General features: G+C 42.2%; 1 protein-coding gene across 3 annotated transcripts in view; it reads left to right on the top strand.

The window, feature by feature from the left end:
- colgalt2 (collagen beta(1-O)galactosyltransferase 2) overlaps positions 1 to 22,800 on the top strand; it is a 35,578-nt gene that overhangs the window by 8,742 nt on the left and 4,036 nt on the right. For 2 of the 3 annotated variants that reach the window (XM_029121821.2, XM_029121822.2), the window contains exons 2-7: positions 16,694 to 16,804; positions 16,955 to 17,072; positions 19,098 to 19,232; positions 19,384 to 19,588; positions 21,423 to 21,542; positions 22,550 to 22,623. In XM_029121821.2, the coding sequence (XP_028977654.1) occupies positions 16,694 to 16,804; positions 16,955 to 17,072; positions 19,098 to 19,232; positions 19,384 to 19,588; positions 21,423 to 21,542; positions 22,550 to 22,623 (763 nt within the window). Of the gene's footprint in view, positions 1 to 6,361; positions 6,774 to 16,693; positions 16,805 to 16,954; positions 17,073 to 19,097; positions 19,233 to 19,383; positions 19,589 to 21,422; positions 21,543 to 22,549; positions 22,624 to 22,800 lie in introns of those variants that run through there. The other variant, XM_029121820.2, reaches the window with a different exon arrangement.

The following is a 22,800-nucleotide window of genomic DNA, read 5'->3' as shown; positions in this document are numbered from 1 at the left end:
GAAAGGTGTAGAGCCCCCTTTATAGTCTGCCCCTCTGATGTTTTGCCTCGTCAGCATTGTGATGCAATAATCCATGTTCAGAGTCATCAGATTTTGATCAGCCGTGTCATCATAATGGGGTACTATAAAAATGCTGAACAAATCATTATTATCATTCTACCATCCAGCTAGTAGTTTTCTGGACAACCCGCTGTTAGCCTTACAACTTCATGGGATCTTGGATGGTCCTAACCAGTGGGCTCGTCAGGCCTGGGCGTTCGGGGCTATAGCCCCGGTTCTTTTATGAATAGCCCCGGATCTCAAATTGACACCAAAAATTATAATAAAGAAATAGCCCCTGATCTATTCATCAAAAATTCCGATAGCGTATTATGACATTGTAGACGTTTAGGCCGCCAGCATGTACATTCAAAACCCTGTACTTTCGGTCCCGGGTGGGGTGGGCTAAGCCCCGAATGTATTGTGATCCTAGCGAAATGCGTAACTTGTTTAGACAAAAAACAAAAAAACAAATGTGTACCACACCAACAGTATAGAACAATAAGTTATACATATTATACATTATTAACTGGATCAATGTTCCCCCCGTTGCAACCCTAAGTCCATCCCCTCACGTGCCGTCCGCTGCAAACAACAGCTACACAACATTGTGGGAGACGGAACAGCCAAGGCCTCCTCATGTTCCACTCGCATCACAAAAAAATAAATAAAAATAATAGTCTCATACCCCAGCGGTCTGCATTGTTCCCCTTATGCAGCACAAAGGTGGGTAGCTCCATTGATTCAATTTAAGGCTTCCGTCTGATAGAGAGTAGAATCTCCTACTACACACGTGTAGTGGTCTATGACACATATCCTTTTTGCATGACACAGATCCTTTTATAGACAACGTTTGGCTTAAGCAACCAATGCTATTCACTCTTTTGGAATGTCTTATGCCTTGAAATAGCCAAGGAGGTTGTGTGGTTAATTTTGTTCCTATTCTGAAAGTTTCATAAATTATGCGTAATGACGTGTATTTATTGCGCAACAAATGTATTTTGGATGTCATACTAGTATAGTGTGTTTCGATGCAAATTCAGGGGCACTTCTGAAAGATTTTGGAGCACCCTCTGGCACTGGCCAGGATGAGGAGCCATCTAGGCTTTGTGCAGTTTAGTTTTATTTGGCCTGCTGACACTGTCTTTTGACTAAAATGTAAATGTAAAACTACAAATGACCACACACTAATGTGAAATGACTGACTAAAAACCAGGCAAGCTACTGTAGATAAGTCAATTTCCAGCTGGGTATTGTAATATAACTACAATATGTGCAGATTAGATTTGTGAGGAAATGCTGGCCGTCACATTCACCTGTTTCTACACAGCTATATGCTTTGTCGTCATTTCACCAAAAGATTCCGAGCGCTACTGCTGTTACTTGTAGGCCACTAGAGTGAGCTAATGTACTGAGTGAGCAACACACTGGCAATTCTACTAAACCACAGATGGAACTGGGAGCCAGATTGCCCAGATTTAAATCAGGTCATTCTTTCCAGATTTTAACGGTAGAAGAAGACTAGTAGCCAATGATAATGTATGGTGTAAACAATTTAGTGCCAACATTCAGCTGATCTTCTCTATTAAAAAAATACCCCAAAAGTCAAGTATGTTAAGAATAGATTGGACTATGTTTTGGGAGATTTTGTAAAGCAAATTCATTTCTGCACAAAATTAACAGAGTGTTTTCTAGCTTGCGCCTGGAGCTGTCCATGTTTTCACAAGGTTCTGACTACAGTACTACAGAACTGGTTTCAGTAGACTAACAATATGAAAACAACAATGTGTGATCTGTTTTTGCTTAGTTATAAAAAAATCTTTGAATACACAATCCTATCCAGACATCTCTCAACAGAAACACTCTTAAATACAGGGATAATTCACTCAATGAGGAAATCTGGGTTGCACCAAGCTTGCACATGGGAATGCCAAGGAAGGAGCGCTGCTTAGATAGAAAAGTAATCTTTACCACTCTGTCCAGTTGGGCAGCATGATCACATTGTTTAGAAACAAGCATTTTTTTTGCCGCACCGTGTAAGCGGAGCCGTCCTAGAAGAGTGAATGTCTCTTACTGAGTCCGTGTCTGAATGACTGAGTGACTGACTATCGGTTGTTGAATGGCGTAGTGGTTAGAGACGTGGGCCACGGGACACCAGGTCCTGTGTTCGACTCCTGTAGCAGTCAATACACATGTTGCCTGAGGTTTAAGTTAGACAAACACTTAGCTGGCTATAACTTTATGTGGCTACGTAATAGGAAGCCTAAAATAAAACAGTTCTGGTGGATATTAGGATTTGTTCAGGGAAGACAAACACTTCGCTGCCTACACGATTCTCTTGTCTTTTCACTTGACAAAAAACTCAGTTATAAATATATTGTCATCTATATTGATAGATACTCAATGTCATTCACAAATGGCTAATTAGCCGTTAAAACGCCCAGTTGTAAAAGAGGATTTGTTCAGAATAAAAAAAATTATAATCTGGCCACAACCTTCTGTAGCTACGGGAAGCCTAAAATGAAACTGTTTGTTGTAGTGATGTCCAAATGAGGCTTCATTAACGTTATTTTAGCTGCAGGATATCATGCTGGCAGCACTCAGATTTTCATTATCACAATAAAAGCCATCATTGACATTTAGAAGGCCATATAGTTAACAATCTAGTATGTAAAAAAAAAGAACAGACAAGAAAAATATTGGAACGGACATTAAACATAAAATGACAGACTAGATTGTTAACTATATCACCTTATATAATTCAATGATGGTTTTTATTTTTTAAAAGAAAATCTGAGTTAGCGCTGCTAGCATAATATATTGCTGCTAGAATAACGGACATCACTTGTTGACTGTTATAATGCGACTATTTCTGGTGGATTTTTGAATGATGTCTTAGCATTTCCACTTCGCTGGTTACATTATTCTCTCGTCTTTTCACTTGACGTAAAAGTCCATTATCGTCACCTATAAACTTGATGTGATGTTAATGCATGACAACATTATATAATGTCAATATGCTATACTGACACCCGGCAAATGGTCAGCTCTGTGGTGTTGCGGTTAAAGACACAGCCTTTCTCATCGGTGACCTAGGTTAGATTCCTGTTATTTTCTTCATATGGTATTTGTTAAAATAGCCTTTTTGCCGGACCGCTTAAGCGGAGCCGGCTAAGAAGAGTGAATGTCTCTTACTGAGTGAGTGAGCGACTGACTGACTGACTACCCCTTGTTAAATAGTGTAGAGGATTTGTGAACTATAGGACCCGAGTTCGTATCTGCTCACAGGCGAAGCGAAGTAAGCATTGTGGATTGTTCCATATTGGCGAAAACTTCGCTGGCTAAAACCGAAACCTGAAACTGTAGACTGTTATGTTGCGACTGTTTCTGACATTGGAATAATTCATCTTCAGTCTCGCTAGCAATTGCTCAATTCTTATGATTATTCCTAGGAAGTTAGTCGATACTAGTAAGCCTATTACTGGTTAATAAGCAGTTAAAACAGCCAGTGGCAAAAGCAATAAAGTTCATTGATGCTATTTGTGGTGGAGGTAAACTTAATAAGAAACGTTAGTCAGTTTAACACAATCCTCAATGGAGTCTAGCGACTGCTGAAACATGACAGTGCCTCTCGTGGAAGACCTAAGTTCGAATCTATTGAGAGCAATGACGTTTAATTATTTCTGGTAGATTCCACGATTCTCTCGTCTTTTCACTTTATGAAAAAGTTAGTTGTCATCGCCTTTATTGATAATTATTATATGGATGTCATTCACAAATGAAAGAAAATGTTGTTTTTGCCATGAAAGAAAAAAAAAGATTATGCCATTTAATGATATAGCTTTGGCAGAATTGCTCAATTCTTATAACTATTCCAGTAAGTTAGTAGATACCGGTAAAGCTTATTACTGGCTAATAAGCTGTTAAAATGGCCAGTGGCATACACAATACATAGCCGCTATTTGTGGTGGAGGTAAATTTAGTAAGTAACGTTAGTGAGTTTAACTGTATCAATGTCATTCACGAATGACGCCAATTAAATATTAAAACGGTCAATAGCAAACATGCACCTCTGTGGTGTAGTGGTTAACGACACAGCCTTTTGTGTGGGTGACCCGGGTTCCAATCTCAAGGTGGCAACATTTTCTGTGGCGGGCCAGGTGAACTAGGCTTGCCTGGTTTCTTGTTTGTATATGCATTTTGGATTTATCTGAAAAGTTAAGACAGGGCTGTCTTTAAACCCATGCTTGCAACAGTACACATTGAACAGTTCTCCAGAGGCAGCAGGTTATGCTAAAATAGGCCACCTCCCGTGCCTATTTTAGAATATGTTAAACTATGTAGTTTGTGACAGCAGATTCCTTTTTTTTTAATTGGGAGTGAACTTGTTCATGTGAAAACACATCGCTCCGAATAATTTCTTTAAATCAAACTTGGTTGTTGACCGGAGCAGGGCACCCAGCTCCAGGAAGCAGCCGTATTGCCAATGATGTCACTTTTCACCCAGTACAAACTATATTCGCCTGGGCATTTGTGGCAAGCTTAAAGAAAATCTCTATACTATTTCAGTGAAGAAAGAAGACATTCATGTCTGTTTGCCTGCCATTGTGGTACGTCTGTCTGTGTCTTGTTCTCTTTCTGTCTGTCCTCTTGTGTCTGTCTCCCTGTGTATGTTTTTCTGTCAGATTTCATGTGAGTTTACCTGTGTGTCTGTTTGTCAGTCATCCTGTCTGCAGCTGGGACTGTCTGGAACTTATGTCACTGATGACTTCATGGTATTCAGAGATCCGTGCGCCAAGTCAGTCAGAAGGAAGAAAAAATATGGAAAAATACAGAATGATTGAGAGAATAAGGAAGTGGTGAAAGGAGGTATGCTGATGGGCTTGTGAGTAGGATTCAAGATGAGAGAATAGTATTGAAGGAACAGCAAAGGAAAGGATGCAGGACAAACAACACAAACAAGCTCAAGCCATTATGCAAGGTTATAGATACAAGGATGCTAAAACGTAACTAAGTCAGTCAGGGATTATTGACCATCATTTTCTACTGTGCTTTTTAGACTATAACAACAAAGCCAGGCAGGTACCAATAAAATAATAATTGGCCTGTCTCACATCCTAAGGCACATAAGGGATATTATTTTCATGACGCTTCAAACCACATTCTGTTCTAAGGATCTGCCAGCACAATGCCTGCCCAACTGGCAAATGATCCAATACATTAAACAAGGTTAACTATTAGAGTATCCATAAGAACACAAAGAAGTCGATTTGAAATGCCAGTAACACACTGGAGAGCACCCTGGTTGCAGTCATTTGTAATTGGAACATCTGGTTTCTTCAACCTAACTTAATTTTCTTTTTCACCTTATAGACAGTGCAATTAAATGATCCGATTCATTAAAACATGTTAATTATTAGAGTATCCACAAAAACACAAAGTAGGCGATTTGAAATGCCATAAGTGTTATGGTTTAGCTATAGAAATTAATGACCCCGAAAGATGATGTATTTCTGGAATTAACAGCTTGCATCACTGAAGTATTTTCCAACACCCTTAAGAATGTTTAGCCTTTTCCATTATTGCTTTTGTACTTTAAGTAGTGTTGCAACACAACTTGTAGCCAAACTTCAGTCTACAGCGTTAATTGTGCATCATTACATAGGCTGAGATGAAAATAAACCTACTGAAAAGTATCTGGGCTCAGCAAAAACTCGTTTCTCGTCAACGGAAGGAATGTGTATAATCTGTACGGACTCCACCTACCATCTTCGGATTTGAACGTGTCCCTTGATATCAAGAAAAGGGCAACAATATTTGTTTTACCCTGCTAATCATACTCTGATGACTCTGATCATTTTCTTTACTGGCCCTGGAGGCAACAGCACTTAGTCCGTTCTATGCTGTAATTGGAATGACACCACCTGGGGGAACAATATTTTTAAAAGTTTGTTGGTGTTGAGGAACACATTCAAACCCACATATGGTTACTGGAGTCCGTAAGGATTATAAACATGCCAAGTGAATATCCGATAAATAATATAGAAAAAATGTCTCATTGCAAATAAAAATTACTTAATTAGCCTAAACTAATGTTTAAAAGCATTTCAGGACTATGTTTTTCAATACTCCAGCAAAGTTATGGTTTGAACTCTTTCGCTTTGGTGTCATCTGAGTTGCCAGTAGCTTCGGTGTTAAAGAGCACTTCTTGGATAAAATCTCGGACCTCTTAGGTTCAACCTCTTCACGCTACCGTGCTGTTGCACGTTTGTTACAGATTCCCCACTCCATCAGCCCCTGCATAAAACCTACAGTGTTGAATAGAGACGGAAAGCTGCAGTAAAGTTTGGGGGAGGAGGTGCGGAGTAACATCTCTCTCTTCGTCCACACGCTCTATCACTCCCCATTTCTACCTTTTTCTCTCCCTCCCACCATAGTTCTCTCTCATATTCAGTCACAGCGGAGCTCAGGCTGGGATAACGGTGTTATCTGGGAAATATGCCGGCGGTTGGAGCCGTGGGAGTCGGGCTGCTCTGCGCGCTGCTTTTTGCCCTGATTCCTGGTGGCATGTCGGACTTGGTGACTCTGGTGCAGGATCCAGTCCGTCCCGAATCGTCCCTGCTGAAGCCTAAAGTTATGATCGCCATTCTGGCTCGCAACGCTGCGCACAGCCTACCGTACTACCTGGGCTGCATCGACAGGCTAGACTACCCGAAGGAGCGGATAGCTATTTGGTGAGAAACATTATTGTAACTCTCTGCTAACTTATTTCAAGCCAATTATCTATTAATCTACGGCAACAATTCACCAACAGATCTGTGCGCCCGGGACGATTCTGGCTTTTCACTTTAAGCTACATGGGGGAAAAGTGCATGTAGTGGAAGTAACAGAGCTGAGCTTGTTATCGGTACGGTTGGTTTCTGGTTATTATAATGACAACCTTCTGTCCAGAGAACATGCTGTCAGCGTTAACGGCCGCTAATGCTGCGTTTTACAACACGCTCCCCTCCTGTGTCTGCCAGGTTACTAATTAGATGTTACGAGAAGATGAAACGGCAGAACGTGTTAATCACTGTGCTCTTTTTTTATCAGGCGCACACGGCGGAAATCAGTGTGCTTATACAGCAAACATATGGGGGTTGGGGGGTAAGCTGTGTGCCTGTACATGTCCATCAGTTCACAATTACAACTTAAGGAGGGTGATTGCGATAACAAAGAATAGCTGACAGGCAGAGCCAACGCGGCTATGACGGTGGGACAGAAGGTGTGCTCAGGTTACGGATTAAGTCATGTGTAAAGTTGGGTGAAAAGAATCACGCGGCGGAAAAGACGGGCAGATTTGGATGTCTACAGGGACAGAAAAAGTAATCTGTAAGCATGTGGAGATTGGCCACAAGACAGTCACTTCTTGTTACACAAGGAATCTTCTTTAAGGACTTGATAGTTCAATGTATTTTCTCCATAAATTACTGTCTTGCCTTGTGGGATGCTTTAGTCCCCCTTCATTCTTTCAAAGCGTCAAAGCATTCAACTCTGAACCTATGTCCAAAAACCTAACATTTACCCTTAACTTAAACACCACCACATAAATGATGACCTTTACCCTAAACCTAACCAATAATCAATTAAAAGCTTTTTCCAAGTATGGTTAAACCGGTATACACACCAGAGATGGCAGTGGATACACACACACGCACACAAACACATGCCTACAGGTCAAGACACACAAGACTCCTTCCTCCAAACTCAAATGGCCAAATGACTGAGCCTATGTGTAGTACTTTAACACATAGAGAGACCTGTATATGGGCATCTTACACACAGTAACACACTGGAGAGCTCTCTTACTGTAGTCATTCGTAATTGGAACATCTGGTTTCTTCAAAACTAACTTCATTTTCTTTTTCACCTTCTAGACAGACAGTAGAATCAGACAGACACGCCAGGCTTTATCATATAAACTATATAGTATAGCACTATTTTGATTATGCATAGATTATGTACATGTTTTACAACATTTAATTGAAGAATACCTCATTACTGGCTGTGGTCCAATGTGGCCCAGTTGGTAGATTTTGGGCACCAGGGTTGTGAGATTGTGTGACCAGAATATGAAAAATGCTCTCAGGTCACTGTTGAAAATCACTCTTGTTAAATTAGTTCAATGTAAAAGTCAGGGTAGTTATACATGTATTTTGGGGTTGGGCAGCTAAGATGTTCAATGTTGATAATTACTATCCCATAAAGAAGTTTTGTAAGTAACAATATCTCTGTGCTTGACTGGAAAATAAGCTTGCCACAATTGTTTCTATCTAGTGTATTTCCCATGCACATTGTGATCCATACTTACCATTGGTGTGTTCATTGAAGTATTGGTGTATTCCACCCATGTATTACGGTAGTATAACAGTCACCAAACACAATTGGCTTCTTGTTTAAAAACAAACCCTTTGCATATGAATCATAAAAAGGATCAATAGGAACTCTTTTTATAACTTAGCTGGAGAAGCATGGACACAAAAGTAGTTATACAGCCTGTATGAAGAGTGATGCAATGAGAAACCACATAATATACAGTTGTACGGTTTGTGAAATAAAAGCTGATTTTGTGATTAAATGTCCGCTGGCCACAGACACGGTGCCAGTGGCTCATTACTGGTGGCTGAGTCCAAGGCCAAGTGTGTGTGTATTTATATTGGGCTGATGGTAGTGTTTGGGCCCCTTGCTCACCTTTCAGTTCTGCCCGGATCTCCCCCTGGGACACAGGGGCTGTCACTGTTCAAGTGTGTGTTGTCTGTGCCTGTATTTGTAAGTTGGACCACAGTGTTTCTGCTGGGTCACCGCTGCAGGAAGCTCAGTCAGTGTGTACGATAGAGACGGAACTGTGGATAACAAACTATCCTACCCAGAAAGTGTCAGTTGTTCGAATAACCAATGGAGGTGACAGACAGGGGACTTAGGGAGGGGTAAGAGACTCACACAGTGTTGTGAAAGAATGTTGGGAATTAAGGCAAAGATGGAGACTGTGTGTGGAGGCAGGCTTGTGTTGACAATCACCCAGGGGCACTAAGCAGGTTAGTGGGAAGTCACATTCCAGCCATGCTCAAACAATGTACCCTCCCCATCCCACAGTCCCCTCCACCTCCCTCTGCTCCCCATGCCATCAGGACAACGCTTAGCTGGCTGCAGGCCAAAGATTTGGACACGGGGCCTGAACCCAGGCCAGGGATTGGTTGAAAGAATATGACTCAGGCCTGTTACTGGTCATGAGTCTGTGTTGTGACTGGAGGGGAAGGTTGAGTTCATCTTTAGGGAGGGTTTAGAAATACCTCAGTAGACTGGACTAGCTTACTGTTAAGTGCTTCACCAGGTGCTGAACTGAAGGGGGAGAATCGTTGCTGTATTTCGTCATTAGAAAATGTCGGGACTGTGTGAAAGAGCCCAATAAAAGAGCTGTTGCGCTCCTCTCATCCCCTTGTTAGAGTATCTCAGTATCAAAGCATTCTGTAGGAAGCACACGCCAAGATATCTGAACAATGCTGGATTACCAAAGTCACAACTCTTTCAGTGATAGACAATGTGTGGCCTTGGGGATTATAGTGTTATTTGCAGAGAGGAATAACTAGATCCTAAAGGACATAACGATAGATGTGGCTGTGTCTTATATCACTCACTGTCAGCTTTAGTAGGATGATGGTGGGTTGTGTTTTCGGCTGCAATACAGCTGTGTGTTTTACAAGTCTAGATTGATCTCTATTCCATCTCCCACAGACTCATCCTTTCCAGGAGAGTTTCCAGATGCACCTTAAACCAGGTGTATGTTCGCCACAAGTGAAATGTTTTCAAAGAGTGTAATTACGTTATATTTAAGCAACACTGCCAAAGGGGGTGTGGTATATGGCCAGTATACCAGGACTAAAGACTGTCCTTAGGCACACCACAACGCTGTGTCTAGATTCAGCCCTTAGCTGTGGTATGTTGTCCTATAGCATCCCTTTTCCCCTTTTGTGTTATTATAACATGTTTGTCAACACAATAAGTTTACATTTTCATTCATACCAGTGGAATTCGTTGTAGTATGCCACGGCAATCAGCATCCAGAAAACAACAAAAGACTGTGCTCCAGTGAAGGAGAAACTGAGAATTCTGAAGGACCCTTTTTTCATGTATATTTCTGTATATATTTATTTATTCATATATGCATTATTGATAGAGACAGTACAGGAAAGGTAGAGACAAACATTTTTGCTGAAAGAGCGGTGAGCTGAGTTCAGACACGCTGGGGCAGTACATGTGCACTGGAGGCAGCTGTTTAGACCACTGGACCAGCCTAGGACACCAAAACATCACTTTCTTCTGGATTGCACTGTAAGAAGGTAATTAGCCGTCCAACCCCCAAATATAGTCCAATATTTCCATTGTACTGTGTGGGATATTGCAGGTTGTGTAGAGTTTTGGTCCACCTGTATGTGCAGGTGAATTACCTCAGGCCTGTTAGGACTGAGGCATCTGGAGGTGAATGTTGTGTTTCTAATTCTTCTGTCAGGTCTTGGGAGGAGGGCCTCGATGGATGTCTTTTTGATTATGTCAGTAAGGGAGCCTTCAATATGATTGGGACTGGTTTGGAAAGGAAAGGGAGCGGAAGCGGAGAGATTTTGTGAGATTTAAAGCAGACAATTTGAGCTTTTGTGAATGATTATCTCAGATTTCTCTTGGTCTCTTTTTCTATCTCACATCACTGGCACATTTCTGGTATGTCTTTGATTATCTTCATTTCTCTGGCCCAGTCTCTGTCCGTTGGGGTCTGCATGTGGTATGTGTGGTAACAGAATTTCTACTCAGCTGGCCAGTACCCTGCATCACTGGTTCCTATTCCCAGACCCATACTAATTTTCCTATCGACTTAGCCGACTTGTGCTTAGTAAAGACGGTTACTCAGCAACACAAGAACTCCTTGATTCACACAAAATAATCTATACTATCTCTAAATGATTCACAGGACAGAATCCATAACACCTATAAATGATTCACACGACAGAATCCATAACGCCTATAAATGATTCACACGACAGAATCCATAACACCTATAAATGATTCACACAACAGAATCCATAACACCTATAAATGATTCACACGACAGAATCTATAACAACTATAAATGAGTCGCACAACAATCCTCTAAATAAGAAAGATTGGCATCAACAGAGGCAAAGCAATCAATTTTTCCTCAAATAAACAGGAAAAGACTGGAGAGAGACAGGTGGCTGTAGGGATTGGGGGGGGGGGGGTTTGGCAGGTAACGTGTTTTGAGGGATGTTATGAGGACAGTTATGTATTCAGCAAGGCCCGGAGGAGCTTGTGTTGTCGTAGCCCAGTCAGACTGCCGGTGTGTGTCATCATCCTGGCTTACCCACCGAGACACTGTACTACCTCAGTCATGTTATGTTATCCCTCCTCTATCCCTCTGTCATTATCCCTCTCTCTGTCTCTCTTTCCCAAGTGGAGAGGACTGTGTAGGGCAAGTACACACATTTAGATGGGCAGAGAGTCTGAGGTTAGGGCTTTCAGAGAGCAAATGTAGATGAATGGGAGATTCTTTTTTACTGTGCTGACAATTTATATGTTTTAAAGTTTACTTTATTTTATGTAAGTGATTTGGTTGGGAAATATAACCTTAAAGAGCAAGGCATTCCAAGTGTGTCAAAATTGACCTTTTGAATTTGCAACACCGTTTCCCAAAAAGTCGGGATGCTGTGTAAAATACAAATAAAAACAGAATCCAATCATTTATCCTTATATTTAATTGAAAATGCTACAAAGACAACATATCAAATGTTGAAACTGAGAAACCTTTACTACAGAGCCATGCTGTTGTAATACATGCAGAATATGGTTTGGCATTGTCTTGCTGAAATAAGCAAGGCCTTCCCTGGAAAATACATTGTCTGGATGCACATGTTGCTCCAAAACCTCTATCTATTGTTCTGCATTAATGGTGCCTTCACAGATGTGCAAGTCACCCATGCCATGTGCAGTAATGCACCCCCATACCATCACTGATGCTGGCTTTTGAACTGTGTGCTGAGAACAAGCTGGATGCTCCCTCTCTTTAGTCCGGAGAATGCGGCATCCATTATTCCCAAAAATACTTCAACATTTTGATTTGTCAGACCACAGGACAGTTTTCCACTGTCTCAGTCCATCTTAAATGAGCTTGGGCCCAGATAAGGTGGCAGTGGTTCTGGATTTTGTTTATACATCGTTTCTTGTTTGCGAGGTAGAGTTTTAACTTGCATTTGTGGATGCAGCAACGTCCTGTGTTCACAGAAAATGGTTTTCGGGAAAGTGTTCCTGAGCCCATGCAGTAATGTCCACCACAGAATCTTGTCTGTTTTTAATGCAGTGCTGCCTGAAGGCCTGAAGATCACAGCCATTCAATGTTGGTTTTTGGCCTTGTCCCTTGCATACAGAGATTTCTCCAGATTCTCTGAATCTTTAAATGATATTATGTACCGTATATGATAAAATCCCTAAACGCTTTGCAATTTCTATGTTGAGAAACCTCTGCAGTCTTTCTCAGAGTGGTGAACCCCTCCCCATCATCGATTCTGTCAGACCCATTCTCTCTAGAATGATCTTTTAATACTCATTCATGTTACTCACTTGTTGCCAATTGGTCTAATTAATTGTGTGATATTCCACCAGGTTTAGTTTTTTAGCATTACACAACATTTTCAGTCTTTTGTTGCGCAGATTTTTTAAATGTGCTGCTGGGATCAAGTTCAAAGTGGGCATATATTTTTCAAGAAACAATAAAGTGTCTCAGTTTCAACATGTCATTTTTGTAAAATGTTCTAATGAACATAGGGTTTAAATAATTTGCACATAATTGCATTCTGTTTTTATTTACGTTTTACACAGTGTCACAACTTTTTGGAAACAGGGTTGTTGATGATTAGAAAGTATCTGAGTGTGGACTGGACGGCAAAAACCCAGGAATGATTTAGGAAACACTGGTGGCCTACCTTGTGTACTACCTTGTGGGCTACCTTGTGTAGGCTGGCTGAGCATGTGAATGGAGACCTGATGGTAGGTGAGGGTGTGTGAGGATGGGGGAAGAGGGAGGTGTTGGATGGTCTGGAACAGGGGTTCTGCCCTCTGTTGACTGTGAATGGTCTGAGGAATTCGGCTTGGGTCTCACTCACCCCTCCCCCTCCTCTGCCAGGCCAGCATGCATTGCTGCAGCCACGTTGGCCTGGGGAAGGGAGGGGGGCTGCTGCCGAATTGATACAAACACATACACACATATGCACAGTGATTTAAATATCTGATAGCTACGGTAAGAGGGCATTTCCAAACCGTCATAGCAAAACCTGGACCAGGTGTGACCCTTCAGTCCATGAACACCTCCCACTGACCCCTCCCACTCCTCACAAACCGTCCAGGTGGGACTGATAGATGAAGGAGGGAAGGTTGGAGAGAGAAAGTGTCACGGTCTGTAGGTGAACCCAGAAGCATTTGGTGTCCAGATGTAGGTCATAAACTTTTTGAAGTGGAGATGCTGAGTTTCAGAGGGGAACATAATGAGAGTTACTGGAAACCCCACAGCGGAGGAACAAAGCAAGGCTGGAAACAGAAAAGGCAGGAATAGTGTCAAGTCCCCCAGGGGCCGGGGCTGAAAAGTTTTAAAACTCAGCTGGAATGTAAACTCAAACACACACACTCATTGTCATTATGTGCACTTTTGAATGCGCTGACTAGAAAGATATTAGTGACCTGACCAGTAGATGTTGACACATCATTTGCCATTGATTTCCAGCTTGGCTCCATTGGATGTGGTTGGTGGATGTGACCAGGCTGGTCAGGAAACAGGGATTCACAGGGACAACTGCTGCCCTCCACCTAGGCTGGCTGATCCAGTCCTGGGGACAGGAAATTGAGAGGCCTGGAAAGGATAGATCGTTTTGGAAACAGGACATGTGTGGACTTTGAAATGTAAAGAGATGGAATGATGGAGACACCCGCCCCCTAAAATAAAATGGGTGAAAATGTTTTAAAACGAGACAAAGGTGATAGACCTCAGGCTGTATGCATGTTCTTGTCTATACAGGCCTGCATGCACACACACACACACACACACTCACACACAGCCGTCTTGCATAAGGCAAAATGGGAAGTGGCTTCCGTAATGGAAAATAATGTTTCTCACTGTACATATCTAATATTCCAGAGCTGTGTTTTAAGGCTCAGAGGGGCTGTGCTTAGTTGAGAATCCAGTGCAGTCAGAAACCTTCAGCTGCTATATGGTTCAATACACTCCAAACATTTACATATTAGAATGTAATACAGAAACCAAATCTTCCTGTGGTAATATGTCTGTTTATGTTTTTGTGAGCTTGATGCAGAATTTACTAAAAACGTTTAGTTTGTCTCACGGTCAGCGCTGTGCCCTTCAAATGGAAGTTTAGTTTTCAGGGGAAATGTGAAGAGATTGCTTGTAATGTAACTTTTGGAAGTTAGCCGGGTGAGATTCCAGCATAGCTCCTCCACGGTTACTGCACTGATTGAAACCCTTTGTTCTTTTTAACTCCTGAAGCATTATCTATAGAGGTATGTCCCTTTCAACAGCTGTAAAGATGAAGAGTTTATGCTCTGTATTTGACCTTTGTTTTGCCCCCATTTAAAATCCTTGCTACGTCTTCAGTTTCAAAATGACATGTGCCAACATGATCATTTCCTCCCGAAATATAGGATTTAGTGGTTGAAAAAAAACATGTGTATGTTTGTGGACATTACCTCAGAGTGAGGTGTTTTTTACCTAGTGATAAAGACCAAAACCAGTTATCAAGAGCAGGAGTCGTCCTTAACAGTTTACATTTACATACCCAGTCATGTACAAATACACATATCACTGTTTTGAATGGTTTAAGGATGTCAAAAGTGCTTCTGCTTAAGTCTCCGCAAAACACACACACAAGTTGGCGTTACTATACTTGTGAGGACTCTCAATTGATGATCTTTTAAGACATTTTCCCTAACTGTAAAACAATCCCTAACACCAAAACCCTGAATCCTAACCCTAAAACTAAACCTACCGTAAAGGGTAATCTTACCAAAACCACACATTCCTATGATATACTGTAAATTATTAAATAAGTAATTATAAAAAATAAATAAAAGCAGGGCAACCGATAAACGTGCTTTAGAGAAAGAAAGTGGAATAATAAAACTTTAATAATGAAGTTTGTTGTGACGTTGTAGATGATGGATGTGTTCTAGACAAGTATCCCATTGCATCTACTGACTGATTTTGACATCTGGAGGTCAGGTAATTGATTTAAAATATTTATGAAATGTTATATTCTGCTAACCCTTTTTCTCCAGTGACAAGAATATATAGCTATACCAACTTATTACTCGATTTTCAGATGGACCATTTAGAAGTTTGTTAAAGAAATATATATATTTTACCCACAAACTGAAACAGGCACTGAAGGCAGTAATGATTCAGGGTCTCTGTCAGTAATGGCTGATCTCCTGTGTGAGACCCAGGTGGTTTAAGGGGGTCTAAGGTAGAGAGGGAGAAGCAAAAAAACATGACACTCAAACCACCTTGTACGTGTGTGAAATAAGCACCTACCTAATTCTTATTAACGGTCGTCGTCGTCCCACGCTGGGACACATAGTGGCAGGGTGGTTATTAATCCCAGGATTACACTCCCCAGTGGTCATTTAGGCAGGAAGACATACATTCTCCCTCCAGCTGGACTGGCATTGTCTGTCTGGATATCTGTTAGTGTCTGGGTGTTAATACTAAGTCACAAGTGTCTGCTGATATATTGTATATCACCGCCGTCAAGATAGCTATGTCTAGGCCAATTGTATGTAATGAATTGTGTCTGGTGTTATCTGACAACGGACGGAGTGGGCTATCAGGTTTCTTTTTAAGTTTTGTGTTTATGAACACAACACTATCTCTGGTCTGTCTGCGGACTCGTTGGGTGTGAGTTTGTCAGAAGCCAGGAATATTATGGTAAGCAGTGGAAAAGTCCAGTCTGGGTGTGTGCTCGCCCGTTGGGGCATGGCGTCCTGTCTACAGATACACTGGCCTCACTCTTTATTGACCTTTCCTCCATTTAGCACATTTTAGATGCAGAGAGGGGTAAGCAGGTGTGATTTATTTGGCCATTCTGAGGTTGTTTTGCAGATACTATAACATAGAGAGGCCTCGGGCATAATGGCTTCAAATCTGTCACAGCCTAAGGTAATGTCTGGAGGAAGGTGACAGTCTGAGACAAAGTGAGTGAGTGAGTGTGTGTGTGTGTGTGTGTGTGTGAGAGAGAGAGAGAGAACAGTGGCAGCAGTGTGTGTGAGAGGATCCCAGCGTTCCAGTACTGTTCTGTACACTCTGGCCTGTTTGTTGCTCCTTTTACTCTTTGTGGTTTATATTTACAGCCTTACTACCATGGATCTTTCCACAATGTCAGCCAGACCTGACTCACTGTGTGTGTACGTTGTTGGAGAGTCGGTGCCTGTTTGTTTGTTCGACTGGGTGTGTGTGACTGGGTGCGATTGTCTGTGTGTGTGTGTGTGTTCATGTTTTGATTCTACACACACGGTTGTTGTTCTTACACGGTGTGATGCTGTGTGTCAGGGCGGCGACAGACCACAGTGTGGACAACAGCACAGCCATGCTGAGGGAATGGCTAAAACAGGCCCAGGACCAGTACCACTACGTGGAGTGGAGACCCATGGAGGAGCCCAGGTAAGACCCCATTCATCTGCCCAGCCTCAGGGAACCTTACCACAGCCAGTCGTTTAGACTGTCATCCCTTCAGGTTCTCCATCTGAACGTCGACTGCTCATCCGTGCCTGGACAATATGACGTGCTGACCGTCTTGCTCTCTGCCGTCAGGTCCTACACAGATGAGTGGGGCCCCAAGCACTGGCCCCCGTCGCGCTTCAACCATGTGATGAAGCTGAGGCAGGCCGCTCTGAAGGCAGCTCGAGAACGCTGGGCAGATTACATATTGGTGAGAAGACGTCGGATCCCACTGTTATTAGTCTGACTGTGGTGTAATGATATGTGGAGGATATCGGGATGTTATTAGTATGACTGTGGTGTAATGATATGTGGAGGATATCGGGATGTTATTAGTCTGACTGTGGTGTAATGATATGTGGAGGATATCGGGATGTTATTAGTATGACTGTGGTGTAATGATATGTGGAGGATATCGGGATGTTATTAGTCTGACTGTGGTGTAATGATATGTGGAGGATATCGGGATGTTATTAGTCTGACTGTGGTGTAATGATATGTGGAGGATATCGGGATGTTATTAGTCTGACTGTGGTGTAATGATATGTGGAGGATATCGGGATGTTATTAGTCTGACTGTGGTGTAATGATATGTGGAGGATATCGGGATGTTATTAGTCTGACTGTGGTGTAATGATATGTGGAGGATATCGGGATGTTATTAGTCTGACTGTGGTGTAATGATATGTGGAGGATATCGGGATGTTATTAGTCTGACTGTGGTGTAATGATATGTGGAGGATATCGGGATGTTATTAGTCTGACTGTGGTGTAATGATATGTGGAGGATATCGGGATGTTATTAGTCTGACTGTGGTGTAATGATATGTGGAGGATATCGGGATGTTATTAGTCTGACTGTGGTGTAATGATATGTGGAGGATATCGGAATGTTATTAGTCTGACTGTGGTGTAATGATATGTGGAGGATATCGGGATGTTATTAGTATGACTGTGGTGTAATGATATGTGGAGGATATCGGGATGTTATTAGTCTGACTGTGGTGTAATGATATGTGGGGGATATCGGGATGTTATTAGTCTGACTGTGGTGTAATGATATGTGGGGGATATCGGGATGTTATTACTCTGACTGTGGTGTAATGATATGTGGAGGATATCGGGATGTTATTACTCTGACTGTGGTGTAATGATATGCGGAGGATATCGGGATGTTATTAGTCTGACTGTGGTGTAATGATATGCGGAGGATATCGGGAAGTTATTAGTCTGACTGTGGTGTAATGATATGTGGAGGATATCGGGATGTTATTAGTCTGACTGTGGTGTAATGATATGTGGAGGATATCGGGATGTTATTAGTCTGACTGTGGTGTAATGATATGTGGAGGATATCGGGATGTTATTAGTATGACTGTGGTGTAATGATATGTGGAGGATATCGGGATGTTATTAGTATGACTGTGGTGTAATGATATGTGGAGGATATCGGGATGTTATTAGTATGACTGTGGTGTAATGATATGTGGAGGATATCAGGATGTTATTAGTATGACTGTGGTGTAATGATATGTGGAGGATATCGGGATGTTATTAGTATGACTGTGGTGTAATGATATGCGGAGGATATCGGGATGTTATTAGTCTGACTGTGGTGTAATGATATGCGGAGGATATCGGGATGTTATTAGTCTGACTGTGGTGTAAGGATATGCGGAGGATATCGGGATGTTATTAGTCTGACTGTGGTGTAATGATATGCGGAGGATATCGGGATGTTATTAGTCTGACTGTGGTGTAATGATATGTGGAGGATATCGGGATGTTATTATTCTGATTGTGGTGTAATGATATGTGGAGGATATCGGGATGTTATTAGTCTGACTGTGGTGTAATGATATGTGGAGGATATCGGGATGTTATTAGTCTGACTGTGGTGTAATGATATGCGGAGGATATCGGGATGTTATTAGTATGACTGTGGTGTAATGATATGCGGAGGATATCGGGATGTTATTAGTCTGACTGTGGTGTAATGATATGTGGAGGATATCGGGATGTTATTAGTATGACTGTGGTGTAATGATATGTGGAGGATATCGGGATGTTATTAGTCTGACTGTGGTGTAATGATATGTGGAGGATATCGGGATGTTATTAGTATGACTGTGGTGTAATGATATGTGGAGGATATCGGGATGTTATTAGTATGACTGTGGTGTAATGATATGTGGAGGATATCGGGATGTTCCGCTGAGGCCGTCTCTGTGTCTAGTTTGCAGACAGTGATAACCTTCTGACCAACCCCAGAGTCCTGACCCTGCTCATGGCGGAGAACCTGACTCTGGTGGCCCCCATGTTAGAGTCCCGCTCTCTCTACTCCAACTTCTGGTGTGGCATCACTCCACAGGTATACAGCCAGACAGATCACCTCTCTGGTCTGTCTGGTAGCTCTCCAGTAGATAAACTACAGTCTGTTGACACTATATCCACACCAGTCTTTTTCATTTAGATGGACTCTCCTCTGTCTTTCTCTCCCTCTCCTTCTCTCTGTCTTCCAGGGTTACTACAAACGTACCCCAGACTACCAGCCAATCAGGGAGTGGAAACGTCTGGGTTGCTTTGGCGTACCCATGGTGCACTCTACCTTCCTGCTGGACCTGAGGCGTGATGCCAGCCTGGCGCTGGCCTTCTACCCCCCACACCCTGACTACAGTTGGTCCTTTGATGACATCATGGTGTTCTCTTTCTCCGCCCGGCAGGCAGGTCAGAGTTCAACACCCCTCTGACCATCGTTATGTGTGGTCACCATGTTTTTGTCCAGAAACACCACTCCAAACTGTTACTGTCTACCTGGGTAGATAGACACGATCAACCTCCTGTCTACCTGGATAGATAGACACGATCACCCTCCTGTCTACCTGGATAGATAGACACGATCAACCTCTTGTCTACCTGGATAGATAGACACGATCAACCTCTTGTCTACCTGGGTAGATAGACACGATCACCCTCCTGTCTACCTGGGTAGATAGACACGATCAACCTCTTGTCTACCTGGGTAGATAGACACGATCAACCTCTTGTCTACCTGGGTAGATAGACACGATCAACCTCTTGTCTACCTGGGTAGATAGACACGATCAACCTCTTGTCTACCTGGGTAGATAGACACGATCAACCTCTTGTCTACCTGGGTAGATAGACACGATCAACCTCTTGTCTACCTGGGTAGATAGACACGATCAACCTCTTGTCTACCTGGGTAGATAGACACGATCACCCTCCTGTCTACCTGGGTAGATAGACACGATCAACCTCTTGTCTACCTGGGTAGATAGACACGATCACCCTCCTGTCTACCTGGGTAGATAGACACGATCAACCTCTTGTCTACCTGGGTAGATAGACACGATCACCCTCCTGTCTACCTGTATAGATTGACTAGGGCAGAGCCGACTTTAGCCCCATGTTTATTGTATGGCTACTGCTCAGCCCAGCCTTCCATTCAGGCCAACAGGATATTGGTTTCCACTCAACTCCACAGTCACAAAGTCATAATTGGCTATATCTAAATGTATTTAATTAAAGTTTGGAGTAACACCCTAACTAGACCAGACATGTTGTATGCAAGCGTTTTCTTTCACTGAGACTGGATCAGATAATTGGTGGTGGCAGATTGCCCAGTGGTTAGAATGTTGGGTCGGTTGCTCTCTAATTGTTTTCAATATTCCAAATCTGGTGAAAAACTGAACTATTAACAGACAGGGAGCATCACAACCTAAAGAGCTGGTCCTGGATTAGGAGCCAGTCTTTTATGTACATCAGATTTCTACAGAATGGCTTGGGCAAAGCAAGTAGCTATGTGTTAGAACTACTAAAACATAACTACCGTCAGAACTATTCGAACAAAAATGGTGTTCTGGTTGTTCTATGTTTTAGTAGTTCTGGGGGTTCTTCTGTGTTTTACTAGTTCTGGGGCTAGTTCTGTCTTTTAGTGGTTTTGGGGACAGTTCGGAGTTTTTGTAGTTTTGGTGGTATTTCTGTTTTAGTAGTTTTCGGGGTAGTTTTAGTGGTTCTGGGGGTGGATCTTTGTCTTTGCCCCAAGGCATGTTTTACAATGGAACCCATCATGTGTTTAATGGAGGAGGAAAAGGCAGGCTGGGTAATTAGCACCAGATGCGTGCATTTCTGACACGACTAAGGGTATATGATTATTTGTTCTGTCTGGGTGATCGGTAGGGCACAGACAGAGCTATTACACACACATCAATATACAAACAAATACATATACACAATAAATACCCACACAAAGCCATGTGCTCTTATGTTGTTTCCTGTAAGAAAGTGTGTGGCTAGAGTGGTTTCTACTGTATCTTCCTTTAAAGCTGGGGCTAAATGTACTATAGCTGTGTCTATACCAGCATGTATATAATGGCAGATACAGTCATGTTAAACAATCTGTTTGTTAAAAACATATGAAACAGGGTGTATCCACACTATATTACACAATGTTTTTGTCTCTCGGAGTATCTTTGCAGGTGTGTTGTCTGTGTATAGCAACGATGTGGATTAACTCTGACTGTGTCCTTGTTGACAGATGTTCAGATGTATGTGTGCAATAGAGAGCACTATGGCTTCCTGCCGGTTCCTCTGAAGGCCTCCCAAAACGTTGAGGACGAGAAGGAGAGTTTTACACACACTATCGCTGAGGCCATGAGTAAGCACGCACGCGCACACGCACGCGCACACGCACGCTCACACGCACGCTCACACACACGCTATCAACACCTCTTTGACTTTGTCATATTCTTTCATATTGTTATGCCATCTTACCTTAACCTATTTTCTGGTCAAACTGCAAATACATTACATACTTCGGTTACACTTTATTTGGATAGTACAAATGACCTTAAGTAGATGCGCTACAGATATTAATACAATTGACAAACTAGCAAAAACTAAATAAATGCTTGCTAAGGTTAATAATAAATGTTTTATTATAAATGTTAATGTGAGGGTTAGGGAAAGGGTTAAGTTTAGAGATAGGATGAGGTTTAAGGTTAGGGTTAGTAGATAGTCTGTAAAGCATCTACAGATTGACTATCCAAATAAAGTATTAAGTAACTGGTAACACGGAATCTGTTTAACCCTGAACCAAGCTTTAGATAATCACATGCTATGTTTAACCAATTAGCCAGTAAAAAATGTCAGTTTCCAAGTTCCGACCTGCATGTAAACACTACATTGACCAAAACGCATCCTTCAACCTGACCTGATGCTTATCACCGGAGTCAGGGCATAGTTTGTGTATACAGAGCAGAGTCAATTCCTGCTTCCTTTCTACAGACCTGCAGTTTCGCCTGGCTAACTCTAAATCTCTTGTCACTTCCACTGACGCTCTCACTGCTTAAGGAAAATCCTAAGATATAACGATTTCTACATTATTTGAAATATATTTTTGATAGACGTGTCAGCTACTTCAGTAAAGGAGCAACTGGTTTTGTACAGATTTCTTTTTCTATAAAACACCACTAAGTGGATATATGTCAACTTTGTCAGACACCATTACTGTCATTACATTTCTACACTTACCGTCCAACAAATTATGGCGGCGTCATATATTTCTTCTTACGTTAGATGATTTGAATAGATAATAAACATTTGTAAACTGTAATAGAAACTCTGTTGCAGAATGAACTCTGACTCCCCTGTCTTTATTTCCAGTTGACCACAACATAACACCCTCAGAGTATCTGTATAATCCTCACATGCCACAGGACAGGATGGGCTTTGATGAGGTACAGTGACCCTCTCACCCTGTTAAGAATTGGAGAGTTCATCTGGCTTTGATGTGACATTGGTTTTCCCCTGCCTTTTTTGCCCTTCCTGGTTTCTGCCCTTTCCGTCACTAACCCTGTGCCCCCCACATCCCCTCCTGTACCCCCCCATTCCCGGCCGTGCCCCCCTATCCCCCC

This window comes from Esox lucius, chromosome 8 (genome assembly GCF_011004845.1).
Source record: "Esox lucius isolate fEsoLuc1 chromosome 8, fEsoLuc1.pri, whole genome shotgun sequence".
NCBI lineage: Eukaryota > Metazoa > Chordata > Actinopteri > Esociformes > Esocidae > Esox > Esox lucius.
The sequence above is the reverse complement of the archived record's forward strand: the minus strand, read 5'-3'. Positions and strand labels throughout refer to the sequence as shown.